At 35.8% G+C, this 16,864-nt stretch overlaps 1 protein-coding gene across 1 annotated transcript; it reads left to right on the plus strand.

The window, feature by feature from the left end:
- Nucleotides 1-774: 774 nt before the first annotated feature.
- Nucleotides 775-9,918, plus strand: LOC107810065 (uncharacterized). The gene is made up of 10 exons (XM_016634797.2): nt 775-1,082; nt 1,871-4,247; nt 4,335-4,646; nt 4,741-4,843; nt 4,924-6,764; nt 7,255-7,392; nt 7,509-7,609; nt 8,323-8,368; nt 8,462-8,596; nt 9,261-9,918. Exons 2-5 carry the CDS (start codon nt 2,272-2,274, stop codon nt 5,506-5,508), a joined length of 2,976 nt encoding a protein of 991 aa, XP_016490283.2. The 5' UTR covers nt 775-1,082; nt 1,871-2,271; the 3' UTR covers nt 5,509-6,764; nt 7,255-7,392; nt 7,509-7,609; nt 8,323-8,368; nt 8,462-8,596; nt 9,261-9,918.
- The last annotated feature ends 6,946 nt before the right edge of the window (nt 9,919-16,864 follow it).

A 16,864-nucleotide genomic window follows, 5' to 3' on the forward strand; every position in this document is an offset into this window, starting at 1 on the left:
CGAAGTCAACAAAGATCAACTTTTTAGGCCAAAAATCATTATTTCATCAATTTTTCCACATAAAGGCTTTCCGAAAATACGTCCGGATTGCACACGCAAAGCGAGAAGAAATAAAATAAGGTTTTTAAAGCCTCAAAACACGGAATCAGGTTCTAAATGAGATATTGATTGTCAAGTTCCCTAATAAAAGTAAAATGTATTTTAGTTTTGACTTCGCTAAAGATGATACCAACAACTATTACTAGGACGAATACTTAAATACTTAGCAATACATAACCCTTCATTATAGAAGTCCCTTGTCATTAGATAATAACTTAACAATCGAATGGGTAAAGTGACACCTTTCAGACGTAAGAACATGAAAAACGTACTTTATATGAAATTATAGGAAGAAATTTCTTCTCAATTTATCCTTTAATCGTAGCAAGGGATATACGTGCAAATCACGTACATAGAGACTAGTTATTATAAAAGCATGAATGTTCTACGCTAAAATATTGGACAACACAAATATCCCTGAAATATTGATAGATTTTTATACCCTTGAAAATTACATTATTTCTTAAAAAGAGATTATTCCAAATTAAATAAAATGATAATATTTAAATTTTACCGTGGATACTTATAAGGAATCAAATTCTTCAATTAAAGATAAATTCAAATCGGATTTGTATCATGCTATGATTAGAAGTCGATTTAGTGTCATATACTAGCTAGTATATTTGAAGTCAAAGTCACGCTCCTTGAGATTAAGTGATCTTCACCATTATTTGATGGGAAAAATCTGTAGCTCAAAACGTGGTACTGCAGCAAATTTAGAATTCTCTTGTAATTGTAATAATGAAAATTAAACCGAGGAAAAGTAAAGAAACCACTTTACTATTTTCCTTTTTAATTTCCCTCGTTTTTTAACTCAACTACTCATATAACTTCTCTTTATTCCTGCCATTGTTTCCCTCCATATTCCCACCTTCTCCTCGACCCCTCTTCTCCCATTATCTGCGTAAGAAACTTCCATTTTCAGAGCTATATATTCACCATATAGTTCCTCTTGGAGAGATGAAATTCCTGGTGAGCATTAGGTCAGTTCTCTCTTTTCTTTTTGTATTTTAATTCTTTTAAGTTTGTTCATTTTAGTTTCATCAATATGATTGATGGACACACATTTGTGCTTTATATTTAGGATGCAAATATGTAGTTTATTTCACTGCTTAGGTTTACCAAAATCATGACATTATGTAGTTCGTTGAATTTTGGCTATTCCAATGATATTCAGTCTAAAATCATGAGATGTAAATTTTGGCTATTCCAATGATACTCAATTTTTGATGTTCCCAATTAGTAAATATGTGATACTTTGACTTATTATTTTGAGTTATTCTCAATCTTCATATAGATGAATAAAACTTTAATCATTCATTTGTTAGAGATATTTGACAAGATTCTTCCTATGATCTTGCTAAATATATCAATAGTAATTATTTTCAAGAGCTTATATTTTTTTAAAAGTTTTATGTTATAATTTAAATCTATTATTTAATTTTAATTTTATAATTAATTATATAGACTCCTAAAATTAGTAAGAATTAAAATAAATGAATAGAGCACAAGCTATTTAGTGCCCCAAAGTTATTCTTTCTTAACCCTAAACGTTATTTTTCCATTTCTAAAAGTTTACATGAAAGAATAATCCTACGGTTTATTTTAAGCAAGGAAAGCGGCAGGGAAATATCGAAATTCTTAGGTTTTTTTCGTTTGTAGTTCTGACCCTCTTTTTTCTACTGCTTGTTGTCCTTTGCTATATGAACAAACTGATACATAAGGAGTCCTTTGTGGGAATTCTTCATTGGTTCTTTTTGTCCTTTGTCAGTTTCTGGAATTAACTTTGTTTGAAAGAGCATTTGAAATTGTTGGAGTAGATTGGAAAGATAGTCAAATCTGAAGGTACCCGTGGACTGGAGGATTGCTTTTGGAGGTATATTCTAAAAGGGTTCATGTTAATTTATTTATCATTTTTTAATATGGATTGGAAAGCCACGTAACACAAACGAATACTGGCTTGGTTTGGATAAATTTCTTGATTTTGCATTTAAGAATGCGGCTGTGGAAGATACAATTAGATGCCCATGTCCTAAATGTGGCTTTGGCAAGTGGCACACTAGAGAGATAGTGCAGGATCATTTGATTTGCAAGCCATTCCCTCAAAATTATGTTATTTGGAATCTTCATGGTAAGAAACAGGTAGTAGCGCCTTCTGGAGATAGAGACGTTATGCAAGAGATGTTTCACCCAGAAAATCCAATAGAAACAATGCTTAATGATGCATTTGGGTACGATAGGCACCAAGCGGCTGATGGAGGGATATCTCAACCATTGGACTCAAATGAAATATCAAATGAGGCGCATAGGGAGGATACTGACGACTTTCATGATTTTCTCAAAGATGGAAGTGAGACACTGCATGAAGGGAGCAAGTATACAAAGCTAGAGTTTTTAATAAAATTGTATCATATAAAGGTCTATTGTGGATTAAGTGACAAGGCTATGACTATGATACTAGATTTGTTGAGAGATGCATTTGAAGATGCAAAGTTACCGCTTTCCTTTTATGAGGCCAAAAAAACCATTAGCAAACTTGGCCTTGACTATATCAAGATACCTGCATGTCCAAATAATTGTATGTTGTACTGGGAAGGCGATTCAGAATTGGAAGTATGTAAGCATTGTGGTACATCTAAATGGAATCCTAACAAGAAAAAAAAGCAAGCTGCAAAGGTTTTGCGTTATTTTCCACTGAAACCAAGGTTGCAACGATTATTTATGTGTGGTAAGACTTCAGAACATATGAGATGGCATGCTTCAGGCAATAATGCTGATGGGTTGATGAGGCATCCAAGGGATGGTGAAGCATGGAAGACATTTGATCAGACTCATTCTGGATTTGCTTCGGATCCTCGAAACATTCGCTTGGGCCTTACTAGTGATGGTTTCAATCCTTTTGGAACAATGAGTACTACCTATAGTATTTGGCCAGTCTTCTTGATTCCATATAATCTTCCTCCTTGGATGTGTATGAAGCACACCTCCTTCATCTTATCAATGATTATTCCAGGCAAGCACATGCCTGGAAATAATATAGACGTATACTTACAATCCCTCGTTAAGGAATTACGTGAGTTATGGAATGATGGAGTTGAAACGTTTGACTCATCATTGAATGAAAATTTTAGAATGCATGCAGCTCTTATGTGGACAATCAGTGACTTTCCGGGATTAGGTATCCTATCTGGCTGGAACACTCATACTGGTTTTGCCTGCCTAACTTGTAACTTTGACACAGAACTTTGTCGTATTCGTCATAGTAAAAAGTGGTGCTTTATGGGTCATCGACGTTTTCTGAGAAGAAATCACAGGTTTAGGTTGAATCGAGTACGCTTTAATGGAAGTACAGAGGAGCGGAATCCACCATTAAAATTATCAGGGTCTGCCATTTTGAGACAAATCGAAGAAGGTAGAGGAGCAGGGTTGAATTGTACAGGGAAAAGATCTAGACGAGCAACTAAGCAATGGAACAAGAGAAGTATATTCTTTGAACTTCCTTATTGGAAATCTAACTTGTTGCGTCATAATCTAGACTTTATGCATATTGAAAAAAATATATGTGATAATATCATATATACGTTGCTCCATGATAAATCAAAATCAAAAGATAATATTAATGCCCGAAAGGATCTAAGAGAAATTGGCATAAGGCGTGATCTTTGGCTGGATGATAGTGGGAAATATCACCTTGCTGTGTTTTCACTTATGACTGATAACAAAAAGAAGCTGGACACTAAAAAGTTGTTCATTACAACTTTGAAGAATATTAAAGTACCAGATGGCTACTCAAGTAACATTTCTAGCTGTGTTGATTTGGTACAAAAAAAGATTTTTGGGTTGAAAAGTCATGATTGCCATATTATTTTAGAGCAATTGCTACCATTGGTGATCCGCAATGTGTTGCCCAACCATGTAGTTGCAGTTTTGGTGGACTTCTGCTCATTTTTCATAGCCCTTTCTAGCAAAACCTTGAATGTTTCGGAGCTTGATAAGCTCCAAGAGCGCATTGAAAGCACACTTTGCCACCTAGAGATACTATTTCCTCCAGCATTCTTTACAGTAATGGTTCATTTGTCTGTCCATCTAGCAGGGGAAGCAAAACTCGGAGGTCCAGTGCATCATCGAAACATGTATCCCGTTGAGAGGTAAAACATTGTAATTTCTAATTTGAAGATACTTGTATTCTGGTCTCTTGAAATAGTTTGTACACTTATGGCCTATTATTTTTGTAGGGAATTAGGCCATTTTAAGTCCTTTGTACGAAATAAAGCACAACCAGAGGGTTCTATAGCTGAGGGTTATTTAGTTGAAGAGTCTCTTACCTTTTGTTCTCAATATATTGAGGATATTGAGACAAGATTCAATAGACCTAGGCGTGTTCGTGATGAACCAAATGTCACTGAGCCTTCTGGAACATCCTCTCTATTTCCTCAATTTGGTAAACCTGCATCAGCTTCGATTACATTCCCTTTAACTGATATGCAGAAACTACAAGCTCATCGATATGTGCTTCTGGATTGTGCAATAGTCATGCCATTTGTGGAGTGAGTAACTCATATAATCTTTATATTCTTTATCATTGTAATGTTTGATCCGGCTAGTCTTGTTCTTTAACATTAATGTAGTTATTTCATATAGCGAATTGAGACAGTACATAAGGAGGAGTTCAAGAAGAAGACCTTCACCTACAGAGATAGAGAGGAGAGTTAATAAAGAGTTTGTTGATTGGTTCCAAAAGCGGGTGAGTAAGTAATCATTATTTATTGTTTATATTTGGTTTGAATGAACTAACTTCACTAAGACAATATTTTTTTGATTTAGATTATGAATCCAGACACAATAGATACAATGTCTATTGATCTAAAGTTTCTTGCACGAGGTCCATCAGTAGTTGCAAGAAGTTTTACTGCATATAACATCAATGGGTCCAAATTTCGAACTTTGGCTCGAGAAGAAGGTCTGAGAACACAGAATAGTGGAGTTTTTTTAACCTCTAAAACATCATGTGTTGCAAGTAGTATTGACGGAAATTTAAGGCAAGCAGAGTTACCATATTATGGGAAGTTAGAAGATATTCTTGAGATTAATTATTATGGTCAATTCAAGGTTGTTCTTTTCAAATGTAGATGGGCCGATACTGCTCGAGATAGAGGGTATAAAAAGGATCGTTGGAACTTAAATTGTGTTAATTTTGATAGATTGATTCATACCGGTGAACGTGAAGAACATGAGCCTTACATCGAAGCATATCAAGCACAAATGGTGTACTATGTGGATGTTGTTGTCAATAAAGGGTGGAGTGTTGCTATGCATCTAAAGCCAAGAGATCTGTATGATATGGGAGAAGAAGTAGTGGAAGATGAAGTATATGAGAATGAACCATACCAAGAGCAAGAACTCGAATAGTTTTTTGGTGATGGTGATGAGTATGTACAACTAGCTACGGATCATATAATTGATGATGTAGTAGAGACAAATGTTGCTACTAACTAGCAGCAGATACATACATGTTTGAATAGAAAATTTGTTTAATATGTTGCTTTATCTGAAGGTAATAGTATTGCATAACTAAGTAGTGTTTATTTTATTTATTTGATGTATAAGTATGTTTAAAAATGGTATTCATATTTGGTTTGAAGGCATATTTAAAAGTGATAATCATATTTTATTCGTGTTGCTATGCTCTTATTTATAAGCGAATGCTACCTAAGACGCGAAATGTAGCTTACCTCTGCCGTAGGAAAGAAAATACAGTCACAATTGAGAACTGCTAGCCCTCCTGGAGTTGCAGATGATCTTGTAAGCCAGTTTGAAATTAAAGCATTTGATGCATGTGCAAACCCGTACCTGGGTCTTGCTTCTTTAACTATGGCTGGGATTGATGGCTTGCGAAAAGTTTTAAGTATTCCAAAACCAGTAGGTAAGTGAAATAATCTTTTAGTATTACCTCTACTATATCTTCTAACTATGTTTTTGCCTTTTAGGTTCTTTTCCTTATGCTATATGGTTAAGCCTGGAACACATATTATATCTGTTATGATGGTTCACTATGAGAAGCTAAATATCATGACATCTTTTTTATGTTATATATTTCTGTTATTTTATGTCAACTCAATCAAGATTTTGAAGTGTGCTGCACGCCCAATTTAGAACATCAGTAGTCTGTACCAAAGTTTGGCAATTTAAATCTACACAAAGTTCTACCACATTTTCCATTTTAAATCTTCCTATCTCTATTACTTACCTTTTGGACAATTCTAGTGCATCACTGTTGTACATTTCTTCTTCTAAATGAAAGCATATGAGATTGTGAGTAGAAACCATGTGAATCAAGATGGTACCTACTTCTACTGTCTTTGGATCTCTCCGCGATAAGTTGTAGTTGCAGGTGGTGTTAGTATGAGCTACTTTCAAAGTATTGGAGTATTGACTTGCTTGCATGTTAGTTATGTATTCTCTTGTTGAATTGTTTTATCCTGTTCACCGTCCCTTCTGCCCGAGAGGATTTTCCTTCTATTGCTATATGGTTACTTGCTGAACCATTGAGAAATGAAGTCTTTCTCTATTTGCTCGTTAAACTTTCTTGTATTCAAGGAACAGAAGTTGCCAAAGAAAGTTCAGATATCATCATCCTGGATGACAATTTTGCTTCTGTTGTGAAGGTCTGTTTATCATGCTGGCAGCTTTAGCAGGAAGTTCTCACTCTTATTATCTTAGTAAAGCCAAACTTGTCTTGCATGCTTGACTTACGGAACATGAACAATCTTTTTCTAATTTTATTGCCTTGAAGATATCCCAACAGTGGTGTTTATATATTTTGGAACCTAAAAGAAGGTGCTTAGTATTACTTTTTAATGGTGGGGAATGAACTTTCCTGCTGGGAATTTTGAATCTTCTGGAGTGACTGAAATACTTGGGATGGGCTCTTACTTTCTGAAAAGTTCTTTATTGCTAACAAGTTCCTATCTCAGAATGCAAGTTTTGTCACGTTTAAATTGCCTTCAACAGCTCAGAAGTCGGATCTATTTTACCTGATATATTTTGCAAACCCATTAGTATCTTTTCTAGTTGCAGTGATTGAAGTTCCAATATTTTTCAGACCGGTGCATGACAATACTTATTTTTATTGATTTTTTATCCCATCAAATGCAGGTTGTCCGATGGGGCAGATCCGTATATGCTAACATCTAGAAATTCATCCAGTTTCAGCTAACTGTTAACGTTGCTGCTCTTATAATTAATGTTGTTGCTGCAGTTTCTGCTGGTGATGTCCCATTGAATGTTGTTCAGGTTTAGTTTCACTACTCTCTTATCATTGATCAGTGTGATTAGTGGATGTACACTTTGTGTGTTCGACCTCTATGTTCTGATGTTAATCATTTAGGTTTTGTCGTTCACCTGTGCAGCTACTTTGGGTAAATCTTATTATGGTCACCTTGGGTGTGCTTGCACTGGCCACAGAGCCACCAACTGATCATCTAATGCGTCGAGCTCCTGTTGGTCGAAGGTTAGTTTGTAGATCAATCTCTGGAAAAAAAAAAGCTTGTTTCAACATTTTAATGGCAAAGATATTGTTTGTTTCGTCAAGTAACATTAGCTGGCTGCACTACCATTTATGTGTATTTGTAGTTTGACAGATGGGGTTGGCTTTTAGAGATAACTAATCCATCATGTGGCTGTGCAGTTGATTTCTTATAAGGAAGTATTATTGCTCTGTTAGATTTTTTTTCTTTCATGTCATTTTGCATAATGTATAGGAAGTGAACTTGTTTTGAAGCCGTGAGATACTTTTATAAAACATCTACCCCTATTATAGCCGCACATTATTCTTTCAGTTGGAGAGTCCGAGCAACATAGCCACACATTATTCTTTCAGTTGGTTTGAACATTCTCACTACATTCTTAATGTTAACGTGATTATACTGTAAGCTGGATTCTATACGTTTCTGACTCTTTCCACTTATGTTACTAGATTATAGAGACTTCCATATTGCCTCAATATCTTCTGCCATTCATTTTCATGCTTCGGTACTGATGTGCATCCTACTTGTATTAATAACATTTAGTGGTGGAATATGTTCTGTTGCAGCTCTAGCTAATGATTCCCCAAATTTATCAACTTATTTTCAGCTTCTTTCTGTATTGCTAACCTATGTCCTCATAGTTATAATGTTCCTCGTGCGCAGCATCAATTGATTTTTTTGTTTAATTCTATCTTAGGGAACCTCTCGTCACCAATATAATGTGGAGAAACCTATTAATACAGGTAAAAAGAATTTGATGGCTGATGTTCCAAAGTGAGAAATATTCATTTTACATTAGTTTTCGAGGTTGATATCTCCTGCTTGAACATCTGCAGGCTCTGTATCAAGTTACAGTCCTCCTAATCCTCAATTTCCGAGGTGAACAAATTCTTCATTTGGAGCATGAGACGAGGGAGCATGCTGTTAAAGTGAAGAATACCTTGATTTTCAATGCTTTTGTCCTGTGTCAGGTAAGAATAGCTGATAAAGAAACATGCTATGATTGGCTTTTGCACTCCCCATAGTATATTTTTCCTTTCTTACATAAGAAAGATATCTTGTTTGTACCTAGTGCTAATTCAAGCACTTCCTCTCCCCTAGGAATTTTGTCTTAGTTACATTTTTGGATTGTAGAAGTTGTCCACTTTCCTTGAATCAGCAGGTCTAAATGTCTAATACGTTTAATACCATAAATTTTTTAGCCACCTCGCTTTTCCACCTTGTTATTTTTCCTTTATTGGCCATAAAAAGGTCAAAGCATCCATATGTTTTCTCAACAAATATTAAACAATTCATAGTTTCAAATCTTCCCTTAATCGTGCCATCAAGGGTGGACAACCCAATTCGGATGGAGGCGGTAGTAATCTCTGCACTCTTTTAGGATCTTGGTTGTGTTTTTGGAAATGATTCTCAAATTAAATATGAGACAGCTTTTTCTCTTGAGCTCCTTCAATTTCCCTGTGTTCCTAATCTTTTCCTCATTTTTGGTTTTGTTCGGGCGATGGGGGCAAAAAGTCTGAAACTGAAATTTCATACTGTTGTTTGCAATGAGCCACATTAGCTTTAGATATTTTCCTGTCTACTAAGATTTAATCGCTGAATCCACTGCTAAATGCTAATTACTCGAAACTGCAGGTTTTCAATGAATTCAATGCTCGGAAGCCAGATGAGATAAATGTATTCAGAGGAGTCCACAAAAACCGTCTGTTGAGCTTTTAAATGTTCTGGCTTTTGTCGTTGAAGTAGTTTTAAATTTGAGTTGATGCTCTGTTTTGGATTGAGACACTTTATGGGGAATGTAAGAATACTCTTTCCTTGATTATTCCATATTGAATTTCTTTTGAATTTGAGACAGATTTCTCTCCTAGAGCCTACATCAAGGAAGATGAAAGTGTAGGATTTGCCATGATAGTGATGAAGATTCAAACATGGAGATTCCCTACTCTTACCGTGGAACCCTCAAGGTTTATTAAGCTAGCTGTTTTACTCATTTGAAGCCCATGGATGCAGAGCAACAGAGAGAATATGGTCACAAGATAGGTGAATTTCTTAGCTGATTATTACAAGAACAATGAGAATTCACTGTTTTCAGTCAAGTTCAGGTTTTTACAACAACCGATCAATTGTTTTTTGTATCCTTACCATGCACTTGCCAAGAATTAGTTGTCCGTAGAAAGTTTAGCCCTTGCATGACAGTGTTATTTTGGCAGAGTTTGTGGAGACTTAGCTAGAAAAAAGTACTCCATTATAATTGCGAATGAAATTAGTAAAACTCAATCTTTTAATGGATACATTTTTACTATCCTAGCTGGTTGGTGATCATATCATATATCATTGCTCATGATAAAAATTTATTTAGTTGCATGAGGATTTGAATTTGTAATATTTGTCACTATGGTTATTTTTTATGAAATTTGATTTATGTTGTAACTTATTGGATAGAATTGTTTCTTTAATCCTACAAATAAAAATATTCAAATAGAAAAGAGTTTTCAACAACAAAATATTGTGGCGGAAATAAACTGCCACTATTTTTTTAAAAAAACAGTAATATTATATTGTAGAGGTTATAAACCCCATATAATGTTTTTTAAAAAAAATATTTGAATCATATTTTGGGGGTTTATAAACCCCCACAATATTTTTTTTGAACCATTATGATCATATTAAGGGGTTTATAAACCCTCGCAGTATTTTTTTTTGACACATCAAAATCATATTGCGGGGGTTTTAAACTAGCACTAATTATCTTTCAAAACCCCTTCATTACTTTTTCTTAAAAAAATATTTAAATCATTTTTAGGGGTTTTTAAACCCCCACAATATCTTTTTTGAACCACTATGATCATATAGAGGGGGTTTATGAACCCTCGCAATATTTTTTCTTTGGCACATCAAAATCATATTGCGGGGGTTTTAAACTAACATTAATTATCTTTCAAACCCCCCACAAATTAAAAATTTCATTTTGTGGCGGTTGTCATGGAGGTTTTAAAAATCCGCCGCAATAATGCTCGTGGCAAAGGTAACTGTGGCACTTCTAGAAACCGCCACAATTCTTTTTGTGGGAGTCAAAAACCATCACAATTTGACCAAAAAACTGTCACAAAGTAACTGTTTTTTTTTTTGGCAATCCGCTAGGCAAGCGCCAGGGCTAGTTTTCATTAATTCAAGAAAGTACAAATACAACAATTAGGAAAAGTATAAATAAGGGGGTCAATAGCATCGATATTGTTACCCATATGCCTTGGCTATATAATTACTCCTCTGCGCCTCACATTGCCTTATGATGGCAGCCTCATGTAGAGGATTCATGGTGTAGCTGCCGGCACAGTCTCACGAGGGCATATAATCTCATAGCCGTGTGGATATTTTTCCAAAGGCATAGGACCAAGGCAACACAAACCTGGCTAAGCCTTACCTTACTAATCCTATTGAGGCATAAGAAGCCTCTCCTACTAGCATGCATGTAAAAAATAAGAAGTTGAGAGTACCAAATATTCTATGATCATCACAGAGTTTATAACATACTATATGATGATATTACAAATGATTATACTAATAAAATGATAAAATATAACATATAAGTAATTAAAATCTTGTCCCTTCTTGTCCAATCCTGTAACTTCTTCAAGTTGTACCTCTTTGTCTTGTTCATCAACCCTATTCAAAATGTGTTCGAGATTCATCATTACTTTTTTGAACGGTGTGACTTTGTAGATGTATTTTGGATGGCCTTTTTTTGTTTGGCAACTCTCATTGGAAGTCGCCTTACGTTTTCATCTTCATTCACCTTGCCGTCCCAACTTTTATCCCTTGTACGAGACTTCTTACTTTTTCCACTATGCATTGGTGATAAATCCCCTTTTCTTGCTGCCTCTGCCCGGCATTGATTTATAATATCATCTTCCTCACCTTCTTCAAATGTGTCTCTGCCTACAATCACCGGTATTGGTATGTCTTGATCAAAACCTTGTGGCACCATAGTGTTTCCCTCCTGTGGATTAACCAAAGTTGCCTTGTGTCGTGGTTGTTCTACAGTTTGCAATTTGTTCCTGCTTGTACTTGCACGCCCAGTGCTGCCAGCATTAAAATATATAGAATTCACAGGATTTAAACTTACCATTGCATCCAAGAGTCTTCTCTCTTCTGCTGAGAAAACTGTAGTGTTTGTGACCAATTGTTGCTGCCCAGGTTCTAGTTTTGGTGTTGATTCCGCCCCACCAATAGCAATTGAGGTGGTTGTTAAAATATGGTGTTTCCCAGTCGAGATCACTCCATAGTTGTTTGCAACTTGCTACTGCCCAATTGACTTTGCTCCATTAATGGTTGCCTTCAATTGTTGATCAGATGTTGTATTCAAATGTTGCTGCTGCTGTTCGATGAGTGATGTTGCTGCATTTTGTTCCACCACCTTCTGCAGCCGCTCAGGCGTAATTGTTGCTGCATTTTGCATCAGAGAGGTATGTGCTGTGCTAGCTGCCCTTTTTTGGTTTGCACTTTTTGGCACAAATACTTGTGCTTTTGCATTTAGTTTACTGCTGGAAATTGCCTTCATGGAATTGCCAAATTGAGGAAAAGATGGTGAGCCTGCTGATAGCACCTCTTCGTCTTCACTCTCATGGTCATCCTCTTCACTCGAATACCCAAAGTACGCATCACCATAGAGTTCCTCATCATCATACTCTCGTTGATCTGTCCATAGTTTGGATTTGATTTCCATCCCCCTTAAATTTTCCTTGATGTTCCTCCCCAAGCTGCTGTCGAAAAAATTCTCACTGTGCTGTGCATTTTTTCCATTGCTGGCTTTTGTGACTATTTGCTTGGACATCATATCCTTATTCTGAAAATCAGTATCAGGTTCACCATCTTCATCTGATGCAAGAAGCTCGAAGGTGTTTGTGTTGGATACACTGCTAGAAGCTGTAAGAGCTGCTTTTTTTTCAGCTTTACCAACTAGTGCAACATTATGTTTAGCATCTCCAGAAGTAGCTATTGGAGCTGCTGCTTTTCTCTTGATTTGCTGTTCCTTAACCCCATCAATAGTCCCAACATCTTCTGCTTGCTTTTCTCCTGATACAATATTAAGCACATCCTTCAAAACACCTGGTAACGGTGATTTCACCACTGGAATAACAGGTGCAACATCTCGATCTCCATTTCGGCCTCGATCACCACCTGCCTTGTAACTAGATTGCACAGACACACCAGGTCGATCTACAGTTCCCATTAAGTTTGCAGCATTTGATGCAACAGTTGGTTCATTAGAATCAAACAACTTAGTATCTCGTGCACCTGCTGCCTGCTCTTGGGCATTATAACAATTCCCAGCTCCTTTAGGGACTGATCCTGAACTACTACACTTTAGTTCAGCTATGTCCTCCTCATTCAACAAATCATAATTTGGCAAACTCTTAGATCGAGCTTTAGGATACACAATCCTAGGTGCATCCTGCTCCATTGCAGTTGATTTCTCTGTTGAGTCCACAGATGCAACATCTCGATCCCTATTTTGTTTTAATGCAATAGTAGCCTTCATATTTGCACCTCTACTAGTTGATTTATAGCATCTCCTGTAGCTTGTCCTGACATTAGTTTCAACGGACCTGCTACATCACCTACTGATATCCCTTTATTCTCCGAATTTACATTAAAAACTTGCACATCTGGTCGATCGCCAGTTTCCTTTTGTCCTACAGTAGCCACCAGACCTCCTTCATTTTGCAAAACTTGTTGCTCGATCAAATTTTTTTGGTTTGCTGCTTCATCACCCAACTTATAGCCTGCTATTTCCATTGCTCTTTGATTCATTCTTTTTGCATTCAGGTATTCCCTAGCATCACCTTGTAGCTTGTCACAAGTGCTCACCTCGACAACAGGCATATTACTTCCAGATGTCACTTCCTCTGCCCTTACATCCTTTCCTTCTTTTTCGTTCCTCACTCGACAAACATTTTCACCATGTCCTTGATGCTTGCAAAAGGTGCAGTATGTAGGAAGATTATCATACACCACCTCCTGGTAATGTACTATACTTTTACCCGAAATTCTGTCCACTATCAGTAGCTTAATCTTTTTAGGGTGTTTATCCAAAAGATCAATTATAACCTTCACCCTCGCTGCACTAGGTCGTGTTCTATCTTGTGTTGCCTTGTCAACAGCAAGCGATTTACCCACAGCTGAGGCAATGGACAATAGCGACCTCTTCGCAAAGAAATTAGGCGGCAAACCTGGAAACGAGATCCACACAACAGCCATGGATGTTTCCTCTTTTGGATTGAATCCTAACGTCCATGGAAAAGTTCGAAAAAAGAATTCATCACCTTTTGCCTTGACATATCCAGTTGATTTAGATAACAACTGAACATAATCGTTGTGGAGGTCAAATCTAATCAAGAGATGACGATATCCCAGAAGCCCAATATTACAGCGTCCTTGAACATCGAATTGCGACGAAAAGATTTTACGAAAATCTTGAAGATCTGGTTTTCCGTATGAAAACTTCAACACAACTGCTTGATGCAGTCCTTCTTCTATTGTAAACTCTTTAACCTCATCCATGGTGAATTCCACAGTTGGTTCCCCATGTTCAAACGTGACAGGCAGTAGGTTTATCTTGTGCGAAGTTGTGGCAGCTTGTTTGGTTTGAAGTTTCGAAGCATAAGAAGGTTTTGGATTGTAATTAGGAGCTGTTTCGTTGATGTTTGGATCATCTCTCCCACAGCCAAAGGCTGGGGAGAGGATACTACATTCATGGCTGCCTCAACACGACATCCTTGATAAAGATGAATCAGAAAATCAAATCTGGGACGCTGCTACAGTAACTTTCACGAAAAAATTCAGATTTGTAGCGTTTGGTTGATTATCTGATAATGAAACCAACTGGGGATTGTTCGCAAAGCGAAGGGGGTTCTTTTGAGACTAATGTTGTGGTGTTACCTTGCCGGACGCCGGAGTTATGAGACGTGAATAGTGGCGGTGTTACTATTCACAGCAGTCCACTCGCCAACATCAATTACAAAACCGGTTTTAAGTAACTGTTTTCTTGTAGTGTGTTCTGGACTCTTTTTCGCCTATAAATATCCCTCAAATTCTAAGTTCTCAATATTAAGTAAAAATGGCAGACATAGAGGAAGGATGTGAAGGAGTTTGTCTTGGTTTTCCAACATGCTTTTGCTTCATCTTCTTCTTGTTTAATCAGTGTCATGTGTTCCCTTGCAATAAAACCACCAAATTGTTTACCATATAAGTTAGATTTATTCGTCAAATCTCTGCAATTGCACTTTGTTTGAGACTTGGCCTCGCTTTTATTTGGCAATCCTTATTCGGAGGATTATTTTGCTAGCAGATTTCAAAGTATGAAGAGAAGATCAATGATTTACTAGTCTACTTTTTCGTATTTTATTAGTAGGTTTAGTTGATTTTTTAGTAGTAGTTTAATTATTACTAGTTCGTTAGGATTCTAATATATTTTATTTTATTTCAGCATTTGAATTGTGTAAGAGTTATAATTAGTTTCTATACTTGCTAGTTGATGTTTTGAGGTTAAGAGTACTTAATTATGTAATAGTATAGTTTTAGTATAGTTGGTTACGAAAATTTAGTTTTATTAAGTACTATCTTATGCCTATACGTCTTCTTGATTTTATTTTATTTTCCTGATCAAGTCATAAAACAACAGTAACTTTTATTGAGTCAACATAGAGAAAAAGGTAGGCGAGTAATGCCTGTGATAATGAAAAAGAGCATTCAACTAATTAATTGGTAACAGACAATTAATGTTGAATGTTCCATGATCCATCTAAGAAAATCTACTCTTGCTTTGCTTTAGAAAATATAACTAGTTAAATTGTCTGTGCTTTACGCGGTCAGACATCAATACATTACAAAGTATTTTTTTTTTAAACAAAATTAGTTGAGATAAAAGAGATAGTGCAATAAAAAATTAAATCCAAATAAAAATCATCACACAGTAATTTAATAAGACATGATTATCAAGGTATAATTTTCTCAATTGGGAAGAGAAGTTCATGCTCATCATGTTGTAGAGAGGCCAATCACATTATTTACAATTCTAAAACCAAACCAATGATGGATTATTATATGCAGCGGAAGCAATCCCAGTATCAAAATCACATGTAATTTAGACAACTAGCATAAACGGGATTTCACGGGTTACCTCTTAAAGCGTGAACATATCTCTTCTACCACGTGAGCCTTCAGTTCCATAACTTCTCAATGGAATCTCCATCACCCGTACAATCGTGATCCTCGAACGTTCCACGGTCTTCTACTGTGTTACCCAAATAATACCCGAAAATAGCAATTTCGTGTGGGCGAAATTTCTAGGAAAACTTGGCTGAAAATTTCAGCCACCATCTACTCATCCCTCTAGGTGAAAAACCTTATGTATTTATAGCACAAGTTTTAAGGGTTAAGACCCTTTTCCAAAACCTGTTGGGTTTTCTTTTCCACCAGAAAAATGATTCCTTTATTTCCTATTATTTAGGCACAGTAGGGACCACAGAATTTAATTAACAAGGCTTCAATTATGGAATTAATTTCTAATTTTCGAAATTAATATCTACCATAATTAATTACGAATTATTCCACTAAAAATCCGTAATTGCACTCCTTATCCAATTTCGAAATTCATCCATTAAATCTTATTTAACTCCCCATATTAAGATTCAGATACTAATCAAGTAAATTAAATTACTGACGATTTAATTTATTGATTATTTCCTTTAGACTTTCGCTTAACTTATTTCATGTGTCGGATACAAAATCCACCGACCGGGTTTACACATGCAAACTTATAAGCTTTCATAAAGGTATATCATCAATCTCTAAACCGAGACATGGATTCCATCAACTAACTATTACTTCGCCAATGTATATTATTATTATCCAATTTATCAGGCATATTGACCCACGAAAGAATCTCGCCTTTTAATAAATCAAAACAATAATAATATACACAGCTAATAATAATTATATCAAGATTAAGAGTATAAGTACATTTAATGGCTAGAGAGTTTATTTTAGTAAGTCAGTATAAAATACTTATCTCTACCTGGTCCGTTCAATACATACAAAATGTACTAGCACAAGAAGTTGGAATTAAACCATTCCCATAATCAAGATTAATTATATTTAATCTTGTGCTACAATCATTCCTGATGGTTTGTCCAGTTCCATCATTAGATTGTGAACTCAAACTTTATACTTATAAGAAC

Source organism: Nicotiana tabacum, chromosome 8 (genome assembly GCF_000715075.1).
Source record: "Nicotiana tabacum cultivar K326 chromosome 8, ASM71507v2, whole genome shotgun sequence".
Lineage (NCBI taxonomy): Eukaryota > Viridiplantae > Streptophyta > Magnoliopsida > Solanales > Solanaceae > Nicotiana > Nicotiana tabacum.